The sequence below is a fragment of the Haliotis asinina genome, chromosome 3 (genome assembly GCF_037392515.1).
Source record: "Haliotis asinina isolate JCU_RB_2024 chromosome 3, JCU_Hal_asi_v2, whole genome shotgun sequence".
NCBI lineage: Eukaryota > Metazoa > Mollusca > Gastropoda > Lepetellida > Haliotidae > Haliotis > Haliotis asinina.
Genome location: NC_090282.1, coordinates 40,752,026 through 40,774,251, shown reverse-complemented (window position 1 = coordinate 40,774,251; position 22,226 = coordinate 40,752,026). Strand labels below are relative to the sequence as shown.

The window sequence follows — 22,226 nt, the reverse complement described above, 5'->3', positions numbered from 1 at the left end:
AAATAGTCATGTAAAGCCGGAGTTCTACCCTACTCCCATTTCAGAGGCATGAGTGTGTGAGTTTTACGACTCTTTAAATAATATTCCAGCAATAACACGGCACGACACCAGACATGGGCTTCACACATTGAACCCATTTAAGGAATCGAACCCGGGCGTGACGAGTGCCCGCTTGAACAACACAAGAATACCTCTCCACCCTTTCAGAGAAAGGGAAGCGTGTGATAGATGCATCATTTTTGACCATTTTTGTCGTTGCTTTGTCCGTTGATACTTTACGCCGCACTCAGCAATACTCCAGCTACATAGCAACGGTCTGTAAATGATCGAGTCTGAGCCAGACAATCCAGTGATCGACATCATTGCCAAATGACCATTCAAGAAGCATTCAGACACAATACGACTGCCTGATACCCATTTCAGGGACTTTCGGTGTGTGATACCGCAAACTGTCTAGTTGCCTCAACAAAATGACCACACAATCCACATTTTAGAGATATCGCACTTTAAGTACACCATATTCGAGTATCGTAGTCTTCGCATGGCGGCATTCTAAAACATTCGACAAAATAAATCGACAGGCTCAACTAGGTATGTGGAGAATTCGATTGAACGCATTGTTCAGAGCGCTGAAAGCCCAGGCGTGACATCCACAAACAGGGCACTAGCATGGTCAGCAGTAGATTAACCCAATACACGAGAGCATTTCGACTTGATATTATGGGGAGCACTCGGCCTTAAATAATGCCATAAATCCCCGTCAAGATGGCCCGAGATTAGCCGCCATTTTAAGCTGTGTTGACCAATGGTTCAAGTAAACCTGCAGTTCATATCCCGCACGCCAGGGGGCGCATGGTTAATATTTATGATGGGTGAATGGTGATATCCAGTGCATTTGTCTCTTGTCGTAGACCTATCACGAAGGTGTTTGATTTCTTGGGATATATTTTAACTAAAGGAGATACAAATATACATGACTGTGAATAATTCATCGATTGGTTGATGTTGTCTGGTGGTATATTCTTTGTGGTGTTCTCAAACATGTTGAATCGTAAATAAAAGGTACAATAACACGTATGGAATCCCAGAAGGGACATTGTTATATTGTCCAATTTTGGATCATTGTGACGCATTATCGCTTCAGGGAGAAAACGTGACAATGTCTTTTCTAGGATTCCTAAAATACGAGTCTTAGGTTGGAATATACATTGTTTATATTCATGTAAATGAGTGCTGTGATATGCTGTTGGGGAATATCTTCGAAATCTTTTGATCAAAATGAATTTGCTGACCCGTGACCGCCGATATATTTGAAAGTAAACGTCTCCTCTGAGGATTTCTACAGATAACATTCCAAGATACTCACCAGCCGTTGTGTATCATGCGCTTTCCTTTTTTCAATCAAAAGTTCTCAATAACGTTATACTTTACCAGAAACGCCCTTGCATGGGCGTTCTAGTATATAGTTCTGGCTAATCGATCACTAGTTCATAATCTGGACATAAATATCGCTACATTACAAGCTCGCTAACATAAGAGCATCAAGCATTCAATCAAATTAGGGGAAATGTATACTTTCTTTTCCTTCTCAGTATATTTACAAAACAGGTAGTGAGATTGATTGTGGGAATACGGTTGATATGTGGACAAATGCTTGAAAGTCCAAAACGTGTTTCTCTCAAACCATGATGATATTTTCATCTCCTCTTCATATTCGTAGCCAGTGACAGTGACAAACAGCCAGAGAAGCTACACACTCACACTTTATCCAGTTACAGTATAAACTCATGGAAACGAAGGAAGGGACAAATGAAAGTACAAGTATTCCTTTACTCTTTTCCAGGTTTCTTTAAAAGGAATGTATTGCACTGTAAATAAAATTCTGGAAATAAATAAATAAATAAACAAACAAACAAACAAACAAACAAACAAACAAACAAACAAACAAACAAGCAAGCAAGCAAACAAACAAACAAACAAACAAACAAACAAACAAATAAATAAATAAATTATCAATGTTATGATGATCATAGTAGGAAACATAACTGCCAGAGACAGGATGGTTTAGGAAGCAAGCGTTTCTTAAAATAGTCGTCGTCAGGAGACCATACATGCACTGTAAATAAAATTCTGGAAATAGATAGATAAATAAATAAATAAATAAATAAATAAATAAATAAATAAATAAATAAATAAATAAATAAATAAATAAATAAATAAATAAATAAATAAATAAATAAATAAATAAATAAATAAATAAATAAATAAATAGATAAAATAAATAAATCCCTAGTGCCCTTGGTTTGGGGTTATCTTTGGTTTGGACACTTCAGGGAGTTCGTCAACTGAGCCATTAGTATTGTCACTATTGTCACAAACACCTCTACTCCCTGCACAGTATTTTTCAACAGGTTGGGGGAGTTCCGTTTGGTCCTGCCTTATGCACTCATTCACACAAACACGTGCATTGATGACATTATGTAAGTGTAGTCATGTTAAACACGACTTCGATGGAAACTCATTTCACCTCGTCCTCACCCTCAACCCACTTCATCCGACCACCCTCAGTTATTCAGTTCCCCTACCTAAGATATCGACGTCGAATCCAATTTCACCTCACCTTATCACACCTCACCTCACCCCCATCTCGTAACACCCTACCACCGTGGGTTGTTCAGTTCTCTCTCAGTTCTGACCTAGAATTTAATTTCACCTCACCTCACCTCACCTCACCTCACCTCACCTCACCTCACCTCACCTCACCTTAAAGTTGTTCAACTCCGTCATCAAATACCACCGTCGAACCTCACCCTCACCCTGAAGTTATTCAGTTCCGTCCTCAAATACCGCCGTCTCACCTCACCTCACCTCACGCCACCCCACCTCACGCCATTGAACGAACCACCTTGAAGTTGTTCAGTTTCGTCCTTCACGACACCCTCTACCCGCAGAAAACCTAAAACTAAAAAGGCGCTGACGTATTATACAGTACAAACCTTTTCTGTGCACATGTTTATAAAGCCCATTTGTTCCAAATCTCAATCTGTATATAGTAAATATCTTGAACATTTCCTTTCATTCAGTGAAATAATATATAAGTAAAAACACATCCGAATGTACGATCTCCTCTGAAACCCCTGGATCCTTCTGGGATAGACGACAACGCACGAGTGTTCCTGTCTCACCTGGCATGGACGATGATGTTGACAAAGGATTGTCACACCTTCTCTGTGTAATCCCTGTCTCTTACAGTTCATATATCACTATCATACGTTAGATATTGTCAGAATACGGAAGCGAGGTGTCATGACCTCCTTGAGAACTCTCCTGGTTGCCGGGGCTCGACTAGGTCACGCCGGACCGTTATGTCGAATTCTCCTTTACTATCCCTTTTTCATTAGCATTACGCTACGACAGACGCTATTGGTGCTGGTTTAATGTTGAAATACACTCGTGGAAGGCATTCAAGTGACTAAATCTCATAAAAATTCACCTCTAGCCATCCACCCGAACTGTTATGCTAACCTCGGTTGCTACAACAACTTTAGAAAGGAATCTAGCCCCACCCTGTACAACACCTCCCCAACACCCCCACCCCCACCCCCCACAGACACACACACATACACACACCGCACACACACCCGGGATTGATGGCGACAGTAAAGATAGAAGTCTTCTCCTTCCACCACTCGTGGCTATACCCAGTTCTACCTTACCCAACTCCATGTACCTACAGGCGTCGACTGTAGGGTGACATAATGGGCCTAAACTCTTCAATCCTTTAGTGGATATCTGTTCCTTCATTTATCATGAGATCTAGCATTCCAAGGGTAAACTGTTGAAATGGATTTTCATGTAAATATTGACAAACATTAACAGTATTTTCTAGAATGGAATGCTATTCTTGACAAAACATATTTGTAGATCGCGCACGAAATTGTTTCAAAAAGCGTTAAACAGCGCCGACTGTTTGATTTAACCATGCAAAGCCGAATCCATTAGAAAACCAAGATGCCCATGTAACTTTACCAATGTTATATAGTAATTTAAACAAGTTTGGTTATTAGGCGATGATACATTCCCATAATGTTTGATCAGTATTTCAAGCGTCTAATTTGGGAGCTGATATATATAATGGGTTTAGGCCAAATCCGATATAGACCATGCAGTTGGGTGTTGATGGACCAGGGGTTAGGAATGTTTCACACGCTAAGAGATTACCTTTCAGACATCTTCAAATCCCCATACTTCTGATACATATAGCAGGATTGGTTGCATTTAGGCGTCAAACATTTATGACAATATATTTGATGTGAAAGCTTCCACCTTTTGGTGGATAAATTGAGGGTTTTTTCCATGGGACGTTAATTACGACGCACTTTTTTACGTTCTACTGGTAAAAAGTACACCAGGATGTAATGTAATATATTCTTTGTTTCTGTCCAGCGACAGAATCTGATAGTAAGATCACACCACGAAAAGCGAAAAAGGAGCATCAAGATTTTTACATCTGGGAACATAATAACACCATGTTTACCGTTAGCCATACTTCCATAATACCATTATACAGAAGAAAATACTGGGTATAGGAAACACCCTTGCCTTAGCCAACTGGGCAGTCAAGGAAATCGGTTACATCATCACTACAACGTTCACACTATATAATATCTGAGTACATTGCTTCGACATAGAGTACATTTCCCCCTCTAGATTAACAGTCCTTAAACACTGCCATAGATTACAGCGATCAACGGAGTGAAAGTTATTTTCTTAGCTAAATCGAAAAACGCTACATACACTTTGCGTTTACGACGTGATAGGAATTTTGTATTATTGCAAATAATGTTAAGGTATGGTCTGACTTTTCCACCTTTTACGTGCATCATGTAGTCCAGAATTTCATCTTGGGATGTGAGTGTTTTCAGAGTATGTTCGCCAGGGTCAGCACAACACGAGGAGAAAACATGTCGAATATCAGAGAAAGAATGAATAGCAGCGTTAAGAGATTTAGCAAAATTTTGCATCTGTCAGATATATATTACCGACAAGGGGATTTGTATAAAACTGATTTCTCCTTGTTCAGCAGATTGATGATATCAGAGCCCGTACGACGACGTCTGACTGTTCTCAGCGCCTTGCGAGTGTCTCGTCTAGCCACCTCACATTCGTCACTTAGTGACGCTTTAGTATGATGATTAAGTATACATGTAGTTCTTTTCTTCATGTAATCGACAGAATCTAGGATAACCCGGGTGAAATCACTTAAAGCCCCATCAGTGTTAAACCTCAGCTTACTCAATATTTGCTGATTTGAAAACACCAGCCTAAATCACAAAGGGATAAAATTCTAAACCGTTTGTTTTTTCTTTAAAACGACTAAATGTTGGCCTATCATTTGGTTGTTTATGTTTGGTAATTTACAGGTCAGTTCCAGTGACAGATGATCGGAGTCAGTACAGTCTCCAAAGTGTACGGTTGCCACTGTAGATATATTTTCCCCTCACAGTAGATTTTCGAATTTCGTAATTTGAGCTGCAAATGTCAGGTAAAGCTGCCAACACTGCCAGGTCATGTAACTATAAGGCAAAACCTTTCAGAAGGTATCACAAAATAAAAATATATAAGTGGCGTTTCTCTATTCATTTCCAACCTTTCACCACAGTGCAATGCATACCTTATTAAGAAATGTGGGAATAAATACAGGAACCCTCTGGTACTTTCATGTATTCCCCTAATTGTTTCCAGGAGTATGTATTGTGTTTGATATTTGGACTATCCTGCTGAATAATGCTGGGGTTTTTTTCGCAGTGACACTCAAGATAAATTATTTGAAATTTGATTTTCCACCACACACTTGTATTGACGGCGAGAACCCGAGTCCCATGCTGTTGATGATGAAATGAAGGTGATGGTCTGGTGCGATGGCGTTTGATGTCATTCCAGATTGTGGCAATAAAACAGAATGCGCATGAATGAGTGAGTATGTTTTTACGCAGGCTCTTGGCAGTATTCCCGCAATATCACTAAGGGGGATATCAGAAATGGGCTTCACACATTGCACCAATGTGGGGAATCGAACCTGGGTCTGCGGCGTGAAGAGCAAACGCTTTAACCGCTAAAGCTACCACATGGCTCCCTAGTGGTTAAAGCGTTCGCTCGAGTCCGAATCTCCACGTGGGTACAATGTGCGAAGCCCATTTCTGATATCCCCCGCAGTGTTTTTGTTGGAATATTGCCAAAAGCGATGTAAAACAATATTCACTCACTCACCCCAAGACGACCATAACTACAGATCAGTCTGCAAACATGCATCGTTGTAATTAACTTTTTGTATTTTACAGACCCAAACTCTACGGTCCTGGTGTTGACATGGCGTCTGTTAACCGTGAGAGGCCCGTTCCACTTAACTGTTAGGGTGATCTAGTATATCGTACAGACCCTGAAGTATATATATCCAGGAAAGCCCACGCAAGTCTAGAAAATGTGGCAAGTCTAGATTTCCATAGCTTCAGGCTGAAAATGAAGAAAGTCTCAGGGCTCCATTTCATTATATTATTTATTTTCACTATGAACATTTTTTCAGTAAAATATGTTCATTTCAGAGACTAGCTGTTAGTCTAAGGGTGGTTTCTTTGTGTCACTCGAACATTAATTTGGGGAACTACAATATATATATATATTATATATATATATATATTATATATATATATATATATATACTACTTCTCAAGCAGCGATGACAACAAGGAGTGGGATGTGGGTCAGTGTGACACATTGCTACTGTACATATATTCTTTATTCCTTCAGTATGTGGACATGAATGACACGTACAGTCTTCTGCATATATGATTAACCCGGAATAATAATCTTAAGAATCTGGATAATTTGAATATGAATAATGTAGTAGGGTAGTAGAACGCCTCCTGCATATAACAAAGTAATAACCTAACATACAACAATAACATAAAAACAATTTCGTTTCACGTAACGGGAACATGAAATGGCAACAGGTAAAAATATGCTTCCCAGTCAGTCAAAGGGGCATAACTCTTGTCGCTCGATGACCAAAGAGCCCGTAAAATATATATATAAACAACGCGAGTGAAATGTAACATAAAGAAGCGCACTGACAAATAAAGGCAAGTGGAAAGAAGGAGGATCGTTCAGGCAAATATGTCTACTCTTTAAACATTTAAATAGATATTTTGCAAGCTCATTCATGTGGCACTCAAACATAGTTATAGCACTCTGGTGTATATGTGATGTGTAAAAACTAATGTGTGTGGGATTGTTGTTGTTGAGGTGGAGGATACGTTGGGTAACAGTAAATATCGTTTCGATATAGTCGCAATATGCAAAACCAACCAACGTGGGTTAAATTAACATCGATAATCGCAAAAGTTGGTCTTTCAACCATAGCAAATACTGTGTCCCTGGTAGTCAGATACACCCACAAGCGTGTACGTTCAAATTACATTTCGTCCAAAGTATCCATATGACAACACTTTGCGTATTTCCAAACGCCGAAGGAGTCATGGTACACACAGAAGATCAGTCACATTAGGTCATGGCCGCTTCAGCCAATCATCTTTATGGTCACATTAAAGTGTATCAAGCATGCGCGATGAACGTCATATGATAGACTTCAAAGGTCAACTGGTTCAACATTCGGGTCCTCATCCCTTGGGTCTTTTTCTGGACTATGGTCAGCAGCTGACCTGTGCAGCAGAAAGGCGATGGTAAACATGAACAGGGTGCAGCCTTGCATACAGAGGCCTAATCCTTTTTCACTGGTCCTTAGTGAGGGCAGGTCATACAATGCGCATGCGCCAGTTTGACCGCATGACCGATCTCTACTCCTGATTCTACAGGAGCTGTCAACCACTGATCTGTAAGCGACTGCAGATGAAAGCCATGCTGGAATTTGAAAAGAAAGGTATGAATACATACAAAATATGTAAAAATATACATATACATAAAATTCAGCTAATTGATAAATGATGACGAGAATATTATTCCTTACTTCGTCACGTTCGTATTTGCAAAATACCTTATAAGAATGATAAATGTATTTCTGTTCAGTGATGTCAGCTTTTTAAAGTGAAGTCAAATAAATTGCATCACCAAGAACCTACCGCCTAGCCCACAAGAAAAGCCCGTTAGAGCTAGGGCCATTGTTCTCCTTGTTGCAGTCACACTCCTGAAATGTACGGATTGAGTGAGTGAGTGGGTTTAGTTTAACGCCGCATTTAGTATTGTAGGATGGAAACAAAAGGGACAAGGACAGTTTGTCACGCACCTTCAATATACATATGGCAAGTAAAGGGTGAAAAATTTGTGTCACGCGTCTAAATTCCAGGTCAGTACTTTGTCGTTGTTAATGTTTCTGATCGCCATGCAAGATTGGTCGAGTGTTCACTCTCGGTGATGAATGCAAGTTTCAAATGATTCACAGTGCCATATTTTCGGTATTCTTCATTTCTCTGTATGTTTAAGGTATCCAGCGCATGCACCAGGTGTTCGTAACTTCCAGGTCAGCGTACTAACGATGCTAATGACATCAAACTTTGGTTTGACTCGAATATTTTCGAATTATCTGGTATGTCTGAGATATTTCAAAACAAAACCCCAAACAAGTTAACAATTTCTCACCTTTCTATGAAAATATGTGCATCTTCTACTTTGTTTTGTTTTTTATTTGCTTTATTGACTTTCTCTCACCTTATTATCGTCAGTACGACTGCAACACAGGACGCCATTGCACAAAGGCCGGACACGATATCCGCTGCTATATAGTGCCACAGGTAGGGACACTCTCTGGGGCAGAGACCAGCCACGCCTTCACCCCCAGGGATACCAACACATCCAGTGTACGCCTGAGAAGAGAATACATGTCACTAAACTGATATATTAAAATTTAATATCTCAAACCCGACAAGACAAACAGAATGGCAAGTGGAAGACAGTGTTGAAATTAATCAAAACTTGCGTTACTGATAAAATTGTCAACAAAACAAAACGTCCTTCCTGTAAGTCTTTAGAAAAATATAATGTACGTGTATCATCACCTGAATGATAGGAAGGTAGGTAGGTAGGTAGGTAGGTAGGGAGGTAGGTAGGTAGGTAGGTAGGTAGGTAGGGAGGGAGGGAGGGAGGGAGGGAGGGAGGGAGGGAGGTAAGTGGATAGATAGATAGATAGATAGATAGATAGACAGATAATATACTGATGTCATAACGACTGATTATAAAATTCTATGGAACTATATCAGTGCCACAGTAAAAAGAATTAATTTCATCTTCTATTTACATGCATACAGGAGATACTGTCACCAAAATAACAAAGATCTCAAAATTAAGGTTATGTTTATGATGTTATGATCTTCGAAGTAGAAAACATAATCTGATACTTCTGTTTCACATTTCCTCTGGTTTAATAAATAATGGCCCCTGATTTAACTTTCATCCTTGATTTATTGAGGTACTATATGAACATTCACAAAAGTAACTTTTCATTTGCATGTATGATAGTCGAAAGTATAAGCAATGCAAATGTTAGTATCATCGTGATATGTTTTTGATTGTGGCACTGATGAGTTTCCATACAATTCTCCCATTAAAGAGAAACAAACGCAGGGTGCATAAACAACCTTAGCACTAAGTCCATGTTAAGGTATGGATGTTACTATCTCCTTAGGTCTAAAACCGCTTTGTACAACTACACCCTAGTCGGTAGGTGATGACAGACATTAAGCTTTTGTGTGCGTGCGTGCGTGCGTGATTGTGTGTGTGTGTCCAATCATGGTAACTGCAGGTATAATTAACAGCCTGGCTAATGTTGAAAATGAAAGTGTACTGTCAGACCGTATATACAACGAGCAGGAGATAACAGTACATGAACATATGTACATACTGTGCCTGTTTGATCGGTGCAGCCTGCATAACAAGGGGAGATGTAGCTTTGACCATCCTCGCCACACAGGGGAGAATATTCAGTGACGTCACACGTACAATCGGCGGAAGAGCTTCGGAGCCTATGATGATACAAATCATCAACAACTACAAAATATCCGAAGGGGCTTTAAGTTATCGTGTTGCACAGAGATAGGCTATTGGATCACACACTCAATATTATCAAAGAATGATTTAAGCTTTTAGTCAACCGACTATGATTTTATTTAGTGACTGATTGTGTTGGTTGTTGATTAATGCAGCCCTAGCAGTATTACAGCTATATGGCGGCGGTCTGTAAACAATCGCGTCTGGGCAGATAACCCAATGATCAACAGCATGAGCTTTGATCAACGCAACTGAGATTACGCGTCAAAGAAGTCAACAAGCCTGGCCTTCCGCTCCCTTTAGTCGCTGGGCTGCTGAAGAGCAATTCGAATCTGGGTGTGTAACTCGTTCGAGATTTCATCAATTTCTGCTGTGTTGGTCCGTTGTATTAATAAGTAACATCTCATCTAGTAAGATGGCCCTACACAGACAGGAGCTACCATCTTAACCATGGCTGCATCAAAGTAGAATTACTGGAAACATTTTCATACCAGAAGATTGTCCAGTGTTACAGAACAGCCGTAACGTTTATTCAATTTGAAAATTGGTCTGAAAATATCTCTCTCACATATGTGCGATTCGTAACAGGCTGTTTTATGACCTTACAGAGTACACGTAGCAGTGACATTCTGTCGTGTGTTGTTTGACAGATCTCAACGTAAATGAAGTACGTTGACAAGTCCATAATAAATTCATTGTCGCGTCTAAATGTATTTTGGGATCGTTACCTCGGCTCACCAAGTCCCCCGATATCCGGGTTGTTGCATCTAAGTAATAGCTGAAGCGCGAATGTTAACAGTGCTGTTGTCATAGCGACAGTTGCAAACTTCAGACAGCCCTTGTTGTTCAGTCTGAGATATGCTGGGATTACAGCGCCGCCTATTGCACCCACTATCAATACAAACAGGAACTTGACCGCTGGAAAGGGAATTAAAATGATTCACCTTAAGTTCAACAACCTAGTCAGTTGGAATGTATACCTGTGTTTGTTGTCTAATGATGCCCAGTTGTATAGATCGACGCTCATGTTGTTGATCACTGGATTGCCGACTCTGACCCGATTATTTACAAAACGATCTCACATAGCTGGAATATTGATGAGTGCTGCGTTGAACAACCAACCAACCTAACGCTACACTGAGCTATATGTTCAAGCTATATATTATTTGTTAATAATCTGGTCTGGACCAGACAACCCTGTGATTTATAGCATGAGCATCGATTTAGGAAACTGGGCTACACTGCATTAACTAAGTCAGCGAGTCTGACCACACGATCCCGTTAGTCGCACACAGGAAGTTGCGACTGCACGTAAGCTGCATACAAGAAGAGGATGGATTTGTGGTTGAAAGCGTAATGATGTGGTCTGTATTCTCCCATACCGTCTTTTTCAACGTAAGGCTCACCCTAACACGTGGCCTACAGCAGTCTTTTGAGGGACCACGACACCTATGTACTGCCATGGCAGCCTCAATCGAATATTTTACGTCAGCGACAGCCACAGAACCTCCGACGGTTCCAAGCACAAAAAGAGGAGTGGGTGAACATTCCCCAGACCACAATTCGTATTATGATTGGTTTCATGAGGCGAAGATAACGAGCAGTTCTGAATTTCATGAAGGCCATACAAGATATTGAGGGCAGATGATCTTCACTTGGACATTCGATTGTTTCATTTGCGCCAAGCTAACCCCAGATCAATGACAATGATAATGATTTGTGCCTAATTGAACAGTTCATTATGATACATGAAGCATGCATCTGAAAATTACACTTTTGCATTTCCACTTTTTGGCAGAGCATATCTGAACAGAAGAACATCCAGTTTTCTAGGTTGCACTGAATGTATAATAAAGACAAGGAACTTATATAAACATATCAACAAAATAACATAGCACATAGATCGAGAATGGCACCGGGCATCTGGGATTCGAACTCTCAAGAAGATTCCAAGACGCCTCTTCACTTTTCAGAAGAAAGCTATAAACTAAATGTGGTGCTCACCTGTGATGAGATAGGCCGGGCGTGCCGACACATGAAACTGGGCATCAATGTACTGAGCTTCATAGTCCATAGACCGCATCAGGAACATGGCACCACAACTGATGCCAATAAGCATGGTCACAAAGACACAGTTGCTTAGCAACAGACAGACGCATCTGGGGAGATCTGTCAACCGAAAGAACCCTATCACACTGCTTACGTCCAGAGACAGTGGTAGGTAGAGAGTACAAGGTAGATGCAGAGATCAATAGGCAGGGGTAGAGAAGAGTCAGAGTTAGGTAGAGAGTACAAGGAAGATACGGAGATCAATAGGCAGGGTTAGAGAAGAGTCAGAGGTTGGTAGAGAGTACAAGGAAAACACAGAGATCAATAGGCAGGGGTAAAGAAGAGTCATAGATAGGTAGAGAGTACAAGGAAGATACAGAGATCAATAGCCAGGGGTAGAGTAGAGTCAGGGGTAGGTAGAGAGTGCATGGAAGATGCGGAGATCAATAGCCAGGGGTAGAGAAGAGTCATAGATAGGCAGTGAGTACAGGGGACAGATATAAACTGGGGTTTAGGGGCATGGGAAAACCGACTAATGGGGCAAATGTATTCGTTTTATAGGACACAATTCCTTTCATTTTACAATAATTCATAACCTGCTTACTAAAATGATACAAATTTTGTTTTCATCTATTTTCAATGGCATCCTGGGATGGACATGTCCCACATACACGCAGATAAGTGCCAAAATTTACTCACCTTACAACTGCAGTAATGCAACTTTGTGATCATTTGTACAATAGTCGCGATTGGTTTTCGTTTGACTTCATCACCTAGGGCAAAAGGTCCCTTCCAGGATCTATGGTATCTCCAATAGATCTCTGTAATTCCCTCACCTTTGAGCTTTTCCCAAAGTGTCAGTCCTGCCGTACAGGGGTGCCCCGGCAGCGGCTTCCTGCCCCAGGTGCTGATGCAAAGGGGTGCGGCTGATGCTACCGTTAGTGTCCCAATCCACCATGCTCCTACCCACGACGGGTCGGCAAGACGTTTGGGTTCCTCTGCAGGAAAAACGGCGGAACATCAAAGAAACATATATGAGAGTCACGATAGTTTAAACGTTCGTTTGGGTTGACTTGTGGGCTGTGAAAATGAAATATGACAAATATTTTATATCAGAAACTGATATATGAGCATTTATCGTAAACAGAAACGCCAATGCAAGAAAATAACAAGTCATCAGGTCGATTTCATAATCTGAATATCAGAAGAAATATCAAAGTAACTGATGCCACAAGTTGTGCTCGTTGGTAAGCATGCTAACCACTATCATTAGCACCAGACATTCTTACAGTTTGTGGGGTAGCCGAGAGGTTAAAACGTTCGCTCGTCACGCCGAAGATCCATATATCGGTACTACGTGCGAAGCCCATTCTGCTATCACTCACTCACTTAGGTTGTATAAAAAAAGTAATTATTCTTGACCTTACGTAAAATAACAACTGTCCTGCCATATGTCGACGACATGAAAACTAACCGACTCATCGATGGACCAGACAACCCAGTGAAACGATAGTGCTTTTACCTGTTATGGTAAAATGACAAAACACATGTGCAATTGGAAACGGGAGCGATTCTGCTGCTAATAAATGCAGAAAAACGTTTCACAGATATGTTTGTTTTTCATTGTGGTATTCAAGCCCCGAATCTCATTAAAATGAAACCAATTATTCTGACACATGACGTCTCTCTGAGTAGATTGGTGGGCACCTCCACTGAAGATTGTATGAGATGAATATTCTAAAAGCTACTCAGCCGCGAGGAAATATGCATACCTCATTTCTGTATCTCGAAAATGAAATGAAGTTCCGAATGTACGGTGCTATCAATATCGAAAATGAAATGAAGTTCCGATTGTACGGCGCTATCAATATCGAAAATGAGATGAAGTTCCGATTGACTGTCAGTATCGACATTTAAGCATCCTAATGTTTCTGAGACTCGCAACATCGACAGGGAAAAGGAGACGGTGTATTCTTGAAGTATTTGAGTTACGCGCTGTGGTAAAAATCGAAGTGGTAAGATACGAAGCGGAATTGTTTCAACAATGCTACCCAATGCCCGAAAGTTCATCAGTAATTATCATGTTGGAGTTAACCTACTGATCTAGGTCATATGAGGTATAGATAATTCCTAGTTCTAATTGGCTCAACATTCTCTATGCGTACCTGCGTTGTCCATCGACGCAGTGCTGTAGAGTACTGCACAGACATAGGCCAATGGACGCCCAAAGAAATTCACCATAAGTATTAGCCCTACAAAGGACAATTAATGTTGAGAATACTCCCACACACGAACAATAACGGTTACCTGCCTGTACAGGAATATACTGGACAAAATAAGTCAGGGATATTGGTATTTTTATGATTGATATCCTCTCAGTGTATCAATAAATAAATATATCACTATTAATGATTTCAAAATTTACATATATCCCTGACTATTTTTGTCAAGTATACATCTATTACAGAGAGTAAGCGAAAGGTCATGCTACAATTTCATTTTAAATCGTCAAATTCCAACACTTGGAAAAAAAAATTAATTGGCAAACATTCCATGCCATTGCACCAAATCATAAATTAGATTACAAGCTGTTACACGGCGTCTTTTATTACGAATATTGTGCATTATCAACAAGGTTCAACTAGACGCGATTGTCAAAACCCAATATTAACTTCGTCATTAAGGGATTATATATACATGTATATGCTATGACGGTTCTATATACAAGAAGCGATGAATAATGTTGGGTGTGTGCTGGTAAACAACGATTAATACAGTCACAATACGTATGCTGTGACGGTCCTTACCGTTATAGAGATTGCCGTGGATCTTGTTTGGTACATCATTTTCAATGAAAGGGCAACCGAGAATATACCTAACCGGCTGAAATGCACCCTGTACCATCATCATCACGGCGAAGACGACAATGACCCACACACTACTTCCGGTTCCGGGCAGGCGGCCATCTTGATTACACGTTGTGTTGTTAGGCTGGTCAGGCAAACATATGCTCGCATTGTGAAATGTCGTGTCGTGGCCGACGTCGTCGCCAATAACAGGGAGGAATAAGTAAAACACACCGAAAAATGACCCAAAGCTAGCGTACATGACAACACTTGTTCCTATGAAACGTGGAATATTTGAAATTCCAGCGCAACCATAGACTCCAATAAACAATATGGTAGTAAGATAGCCAATGTCCTCAAAGACGATGAGATGGGTATTGAAGTGTTGTTCTATGGGAAGTGCCTGGGAAATAATATAGGCCCTGAGTATCTCACAGAATAGACAGACAACGCCAAATGCAAGGACAAACAGGATCAGTGGGAGACGTCGACGGGGGTGGTGAGATATCGTTGCCGTCCTCACTGAAAGACAGACAATGTCTCAATTACGTTTCGTCGCTATGTCATTTCTGGGTCAATGGCGTGGTTGTGCACAGTTGTCTTTGTACATGCCTGCTGGGGGATAGTACGGAGTCTTACTTTGGATATGGTCACGTTGTCTTTGGTTTTCAGTTTTCGTTTTTGTACGATAGAAAGTATCTTTCAGGAATACCATCATGTTAACTTGAATAGTTCATATTAACTCACACTTCGAGAAAACATCAAACTTACCGGACCTTTAAGACGTAAGATGACCAATTTTTATGTCAAGCCGCGGTCATTTAAAGTTGTATTGCGACAGGTGTAATTAACTATGAAATACTTCATTTATGAATTTATTATCCTGATATTTATAATAATTAGTCCATGTATATTGCAGCACATCCACACCAACATCAAGCGCAGCCTCTTCATTATTGCCCGGATAACCGGGTGAGGCTCTAGAAGATTACAACTATTGACTTATCCCACCGGGCACCCATTTTCTGTAGGGTGAACAGCAAATTCACTTGCCAAGGTGAGACCACATATATCACATGTGCGTCGATGTGACCTGCAGCCAAAGGCATAACATGGCATCGTTTTCATAGAATAGTATGTCCTGTCCATTCATTGTTCCGTATGTTTGGTGTCAAACCCATCTCTGGTGTTCCCCGCGGTGATATTGCTGGAATATTGCTCAAAGCGGCGTAAAAATATTCACCCACTCACTCCGGATGTTTAAGGTACAGTACAGGGTCATGTACAACAAAGCGAAGTTAGCGCTGCGACTTTCGTAACCCATGACAAGTTAAAATAGTCTACGATCGCTTTGAGGAACGTGGCCCAGACTGGTAACTAGTAGCAGCCCAACAAGCACGCACTCTAAAGTCGCTTAAAGAACACGACCCAGACATCCCTATATCACATACTTCAGTTTAGCAGAATTTCTAACGTTGTCAAAGCCGCAAAGCAATCTGATAAAGTTGGCATCACGATAAAGACGCCAATGTTCCCTCTCAGGATCTTGTTTTCTTTCTGCACTGTACTTAATTCCGTAACCATGGCTCTAAGCAAATCTAGTTTCATGTTTGTTGGTGGTTCAAGAGACACTATAATATAAATGGGCAGCCCACTTGAGTTTTCAAAACTTTGAAGTTACTTCGGGGAGTTAATTTACATAAACACACCATGTATGACCACTGGATTGAAAAATGTAACGAACATCCTCGAATACTATATTCATGTAGCTGTTTGCTTGAAATTGAACATTAAAAATACAATTTTGAAGAAAATTTAATATCCGCGAATTAACAATAGCGAGTGTTCAATTGTCATAGACTCATTATATATTTGTGTGTCTATTTACGATCGGATACACTATAAAAAGCTAATAATTAATATTACATGTGTCTGTCGTCAGTGTATATTACCGTATTTATTCCAACGGTAATGTTGGGTACATCTGAAAGGCGGACAATCTGAGTACTGTACCTTGAAAGTTTAGATTTGTCGATGACGTGACTGGAAAGAACCCAGGAAACAGCGCCCCCGAAAACATGTCAAAATCCATTCTGCCTCACAGCCTTTCCAGTTACCCCTGGTGAAATAGACGGAGAATGTTATGCATTGTCATAAATGCAAATAAGTCCTCATTTAAACACACTCGGGAAAATTTGATTCAGTGTATTCAATATGGTGACTGTAATGGACATTATTTAAGACATCGCCACGGTCATTTTAGAAGTGAGTTTCGTTTCACGCCGCTTTAAGCAATATTCCAGCAATATCAGGACGGGGTACATCAGAAATGACTTTCACACATTGTGCCTATATGGGGAATCGAACCCCGGCCTTCGGTGTGACGAGTGAACTCTTTATCCACGCGGCTACCCCACCGCCCTCTTGTGCAAATGGAAGTGGAGTAATTATTCATATATTAGTACATAAGGAGACAGCTCGGATAGATGGAAACATATGCTGGACACATACCTCAGTGCGAATACATCTTCACAGATAAACGCTAGTGAAGTCTTAAAACATGATACCTGTTCACTTGTGAACAGTAACACTTTTTCGGTGTAATCGCTGTTCACTGTTACAGCTGCTGACGACGATATGATCGCTCTCTCTAGTAGCTCCTCACCGTAGTGTCTGTTCAGCGTAGTAACTTTTCACCGTAGTAGCTCTTCACCGTATTGGCTTCCACCGTCGTAGCTCTTCACCGTATTGGCCTCCACCATAGTAGCTCTTCACCGTATTGGCTTCCACCGTAGTAGCTCTTCACTGTATTGGTTTCCACCGTAGTAGCTCCTTTCCGTATTGGCTGTTTAGCGAAGTAGTTCTTCACCGTAGTGGCTGTTCAGCGTACATCCTGTTAACCGCGCTGTTTTTTTCAGCGTGCACGGTTTAGCTCTTCACCGTGGTATCTGTTCAGCGTATATGTAGTAGCTCCTCTCCGTAGTGGCTGTTCAAATTAGTAGCTCGTATAGTACTTTACCAAAGTGACTGTTCAGGCTCGTAGCTCCTCGTCGTCGTGCTTGTTCAGCAAATACGTAGTAGCTCTTCACCCTAGTGGCTGTTTAGCGTACGCGCAGTAGCTCTTCACCGTGGTGGGTGTTTAGCGTTTGCTTAGTAGGTCTTCACCGTGGTGGGTGTTCAGTGTTTATGCAGTAGGCGTTCAGCGTAGTGGGTGTTCAGTGGTTATGCAGTAGGCCTTCACCGTGGTGGGTGTTCAGTGTTTATGCAGTAGGCGTTCAGCGTAGTGGATGTTCAGTGGTTACATAGTAGACCTTCACCGTGGTGGGTGTTCAGTGTTTATGCAGTAGGCGTTCCGCGTAGTGGGTGTTCAGTGGTTATGCAGTAGACCTTCACCGTGGTGGGTGTTCAGTGTTTATGCAGTAGGCGTTCAGCGTAGTGGGTGTTCAGTGGTTATGCAGTAGACCTTCACCGTGGTGGGTGTTCAGTGTTTATGCAGTAGGCGTTCAGCGTAGTGGATGTTCAGTGGTTACATAGTAGACCTTCACCGTGGTGGGTGTTCAGTGTTTATGCAGTAGGCGTTCAGCGTAGTGGATGTTCAGTGTTTATGCAGTAGACCTTCACCGTGGTGGTTGTTCAGTGTTTACATAGTAGGTCTTCACCGTGGTGGTTGTGCAGTGTTTACATAGTAGGTCTTCACCGTGGTGGTTGTTCAGTGTTTACATAGTAGGTCTTCACCGTGGTGGTTGTGCAGTGTTTACATAGTAGGTCTTCACAGTAGTGGGTGTTCAGTGGTTACATAGTAGGTCTTCACCGTGGTGGTTGTTCAGTGTTTACATAGTAGTTCTTCACCCTAGTAGCTGTTTGTTATTTACTGTCATGGCAGTTGATTCTGATTGCTATTAACTGCTGTAATAGCTCTCTGCATTAGTCACCCATTATTTTATATCTTTGCTGTTGTAACAGCTGAGGATACTGGTTGTTATCTGTAGTTGTTCGCCGTAATAGCTTTTCCTTGTTATATTTATTCACATAAAAGGACATTTCCTGTGTAAGCTTTTCGGAGTGATAGAAAAGACGGAAAATGACCGATCATTCGTACAACTATCAAATTTTTATAACCGACACTGTCACTATGACATGTACTTTGTAATGAACGTTCAATGTTATAACTGTCCTTGTTATATCTGTTGACGTAATAACGGTCCCCTGCTCTTTGTATCTGTTGACAGCTATAACTGTTCTCTGTTGTATCTGTTAACCATATAGCGCTTCACTGCCGTGTCTTTAGCCGGATTCGTTGATAATCCTCATAACTGGTTATAAGTGTTGTATCTGTTGGCGGATATAACGTTTACTTTTGTGCCTGTTGGCGGTTATAACGTTTTGCTGTTGGCGATGATAATCCTTATGACTGGTTTTAAGTGTTGTATCTGTTGGCGGATATAACGTTCACTCTTGTGCCTGTTGGTGGTTATAACGGTTCACTGCGGTTAACGGTTACTGTTGCCCCGTCACACATGTAACTCCAAATCCATAACACTGCATCATCCTGTCCACGTGATATCCCGGCCCGTTGCACGGGAGACTCATCACACGAAAACACGGGAATGACTGGCGCTGTCCAGCTGTCAAAGACACTTCAAACACAGGGCTAGAGGTCAGAACGTCCGTCCTCATGAGCCAAATCTTGCGAAAAAACTCGGATGAACCGGTAATACTTGACAACCATATTGCACACCCATTTGACATGTGTTGTAGACTAGAAACTCCTGTCCGATTACCTCATGAACGTGAAGGGCATCCCCTTCAGGAAATCGTCTGGGTTCAAAAACTGTGCTTAATTACTTATGAAACATTACAGAATAAGCACAAGCCAAACCTAAATGGATCAGCTGACTGGCTAGGTTTACCTCATGGGAAGAATACCACGTAGGTCTTCGTTCTCGTCCGCTGTAACAGCTAATCCTGATTTGAGAGAAACCCGGTTACTGATCAACAGCTGTTCTTCTGTGGAGAAATGTGATACATTCTATAGTATACAGTGGTATACGCATATAAATGACTATGGGTTTATAATTGCTATTATTTATATTCAGCTCATACAATGTGATGCTTTATTGAAGGCTGTGTAAAGCGAGGTGAATAGGCAGCGTGGTAAATAATGATAAAATATGTAATTACGTATATATTGGAAGCACTGGTGGTAAAAATATTTTTGGATCCTAATATATTCCTGCAGGATGACTTTAACACATTTGTGTCTATTACGTATTCTGTTTCGCACTTAAAGATGATAAAATGTCTTGTCTCCATAAAACACATCACTCGCCACAGCGCAGCCTGCTCTATCACCCACCCCCGCCCCCACCCTCACCCCGACATACATATCACCCTATACTTCGCTAAACTCAACCCCACCCCAACCCGCATCCCCACCGCATCCCCATCCCTATCAGAAAACACATAGTTTGCCCCTAACCCTTTGCTACGTCAGCGAATTCGATGAATACTGACTTCGTACTTCAGAACCCCTCCACCGGGTGGTGGAATGACCATTGCGCGCACACACACACACACACACACACACACACTCCCCCTTTCACAAATAGCTGTATTCGCCCCTGCGCACGCATGTGTATTGAAGCCATATTTATAAAAATAATGCTTTAATCGGCGTGCAGCTACAACTGTGAGAGGTAATCTACTCACGTTTTCCTCACAGGACGCGTGGAAATGTTTGGGCGCTTTCGGATACCGCCCTATAAAATGACCTACTCCAGGCAACACACATGAACCCACAGTCCAGGTGGGACACATCTCAAAACATTGTTACTCTCCGTCAAGTACATCTAGTGCAAACAACCAGACAGTCAGTGCAACCAGTGTCACCTACACAACCAGAACGTTCAGTGCAACAAGTGTCGGCTACACAATCAGAGCATTCAGTTCAACCAGTGTCGGCTACACAACCAGGGGATTCAGTTCAACAAGTGTAGACTACACCACCAGAGCAGTCGGTGCAACCAGTGTAGACTACACCACCAGAGCAGTCGGTGCAACCAGTGTAGACTACACCACCAGAGCAGTCAGTTCAACAAGTGTAGACTACACCACCAGAGCAGTCGGTGCAACCAGTGTAGACTACACCACCAGAGCAGTCAGTTCAACAAGTGTAGACTACACCACCAGAGCAGTCAGTGCAACCAGTGTAGACTACACCACCAGAGCAGTCAGTTCAACAAGTGTAGACTACACCACCAGAGCAGTCAGTGCAACCAGTGTAGACTACACCACCAGAGCAGTCAGTGGCAACCAGTGTAGACTACACAACCAGAGCAGTCAGTGCAACCAGTGTGGACTACACCACCAGAGCAGTCGGTGCAACCAGTGTGGACTACACCACCAGAGCAGTCAGTGCAACCAGTGTAGATTACACCACCAGAGCAGTCGGTGCAACCAGTGTAGACTACACCACCAGAGCAGTCAGTGCAACCAGTGTAGACTACACCACCAGAGCAGTCAGTGCAACCAGTGTGGACTACACCACCATGCAGTCAGTGCAACCAGTGTAGACTACACCACCAGTGCAGTCAGTGGCAACTGCATAAGCATAGCATTCAGATGAAAGAGATGAAACTAAACCACCTGTGTAGATTGAACAGCCAGTGTAAACTGAGCAACCAGTTTAAAGAGAACAACCAACGTAAAGTGAGTAACCAGTGCGTTCATTGTATCGGTGATCACTGCTTTATGTCAATGGGGTCAATGTGACCTCAGCAAATTATACAGTCAGACCACCCGTGTATGCTGCATAATCAATGCAGTCAGTGCAACCAATGAATCAATGTAGCAATCACTTTGGTGTCTACATATTAAGCTACAAAGTTGAGATATGACTTGAATAACGACATGGTATCAACTGTATAACACATACCTTGACACAAATCTGTGAATTTAAGTTACTCACATTTTGTATAGTAAGCGACAACCTGCCCGACCGAATAAATCCCTGTTGTATATCGAGGTAATTCATATTCCGACTCATAGCAATGCATACATTTTACCGCGTACCTCATGTCGACACGTGCATAATTAACGCACGCCTAGCCGTGCATACAGTAATCGTCAAGACATGACTGTTTAGTCAGTGTGCAAGAACCATGACTGTTGTCACTGGTGACATTTTGTGTAATACAAACAACATGCATAGATACTAAACATATTAAATATAAAAAAATTGATGTATGCTCACTTTCATGAACAAAGCTGTTTTTA

General features: G+C 41.5%; 1 protein-coding gene across 3 annotated transcripts; it reads right to left on the bottom strand.

The window, feature by feature from the left end:
• Window positions 1-6,778: 6,778 nt before the first annotated feature.
• On the bottom strand, window positions 6,779-21,976 carry LOC137276835 (solute carrier organic anion transporter family member 2A1-like). Of its 3 annotated transcripts, none has more exons than XM_067808480.1 (12): window positions 21,919-21,976; window positions 19,862-19,958; window positions 16,965-17,070; window positions 14,913-15,473; window positions 14,271-14,357; window positions 12,942-13,103; window positions 12,061-12,225; window positions 10,785-10,974; window positions 9,911-10,031; window positions 8,722-8,876; window positions 8,136-8,200; window positions 6,779-7,917 (listed from the first exon to the last, which is right to left on the bottom strand). In XM_067808480.1, exons 3-12 carry the CDS (start codon window positions 17,041-17,043, stop codon window positions 7,646-7,648), a joined length of 1,857 nt encoding a protein of 618 aa, XP_067664581.1. In that variant the 5' UTR covers window positions 17,044-17,070; window positions 19,862-19,958; window positions 21,919-21,976; the 3' UTR covers window positions 6,779-7,645. The 3 variants fall into 3 exon arrangements, with proteins under 3 accessions (XP_067664581.1, XP_067664582.1, XP_067664584.1); XM_067808481.1 differs by lacking the exon at window positions 21,919-21,976 and adding an exon at window positions 20,661-20,689; XM_067808483.1 differs by lacking the exons at window positions 19,862-19,958; window positions 21,919-21,976 and adding an exon at window positions 17,617-17,884.
• Window positions 21,977-22,226: the final 250 nt, after the last annotated feature.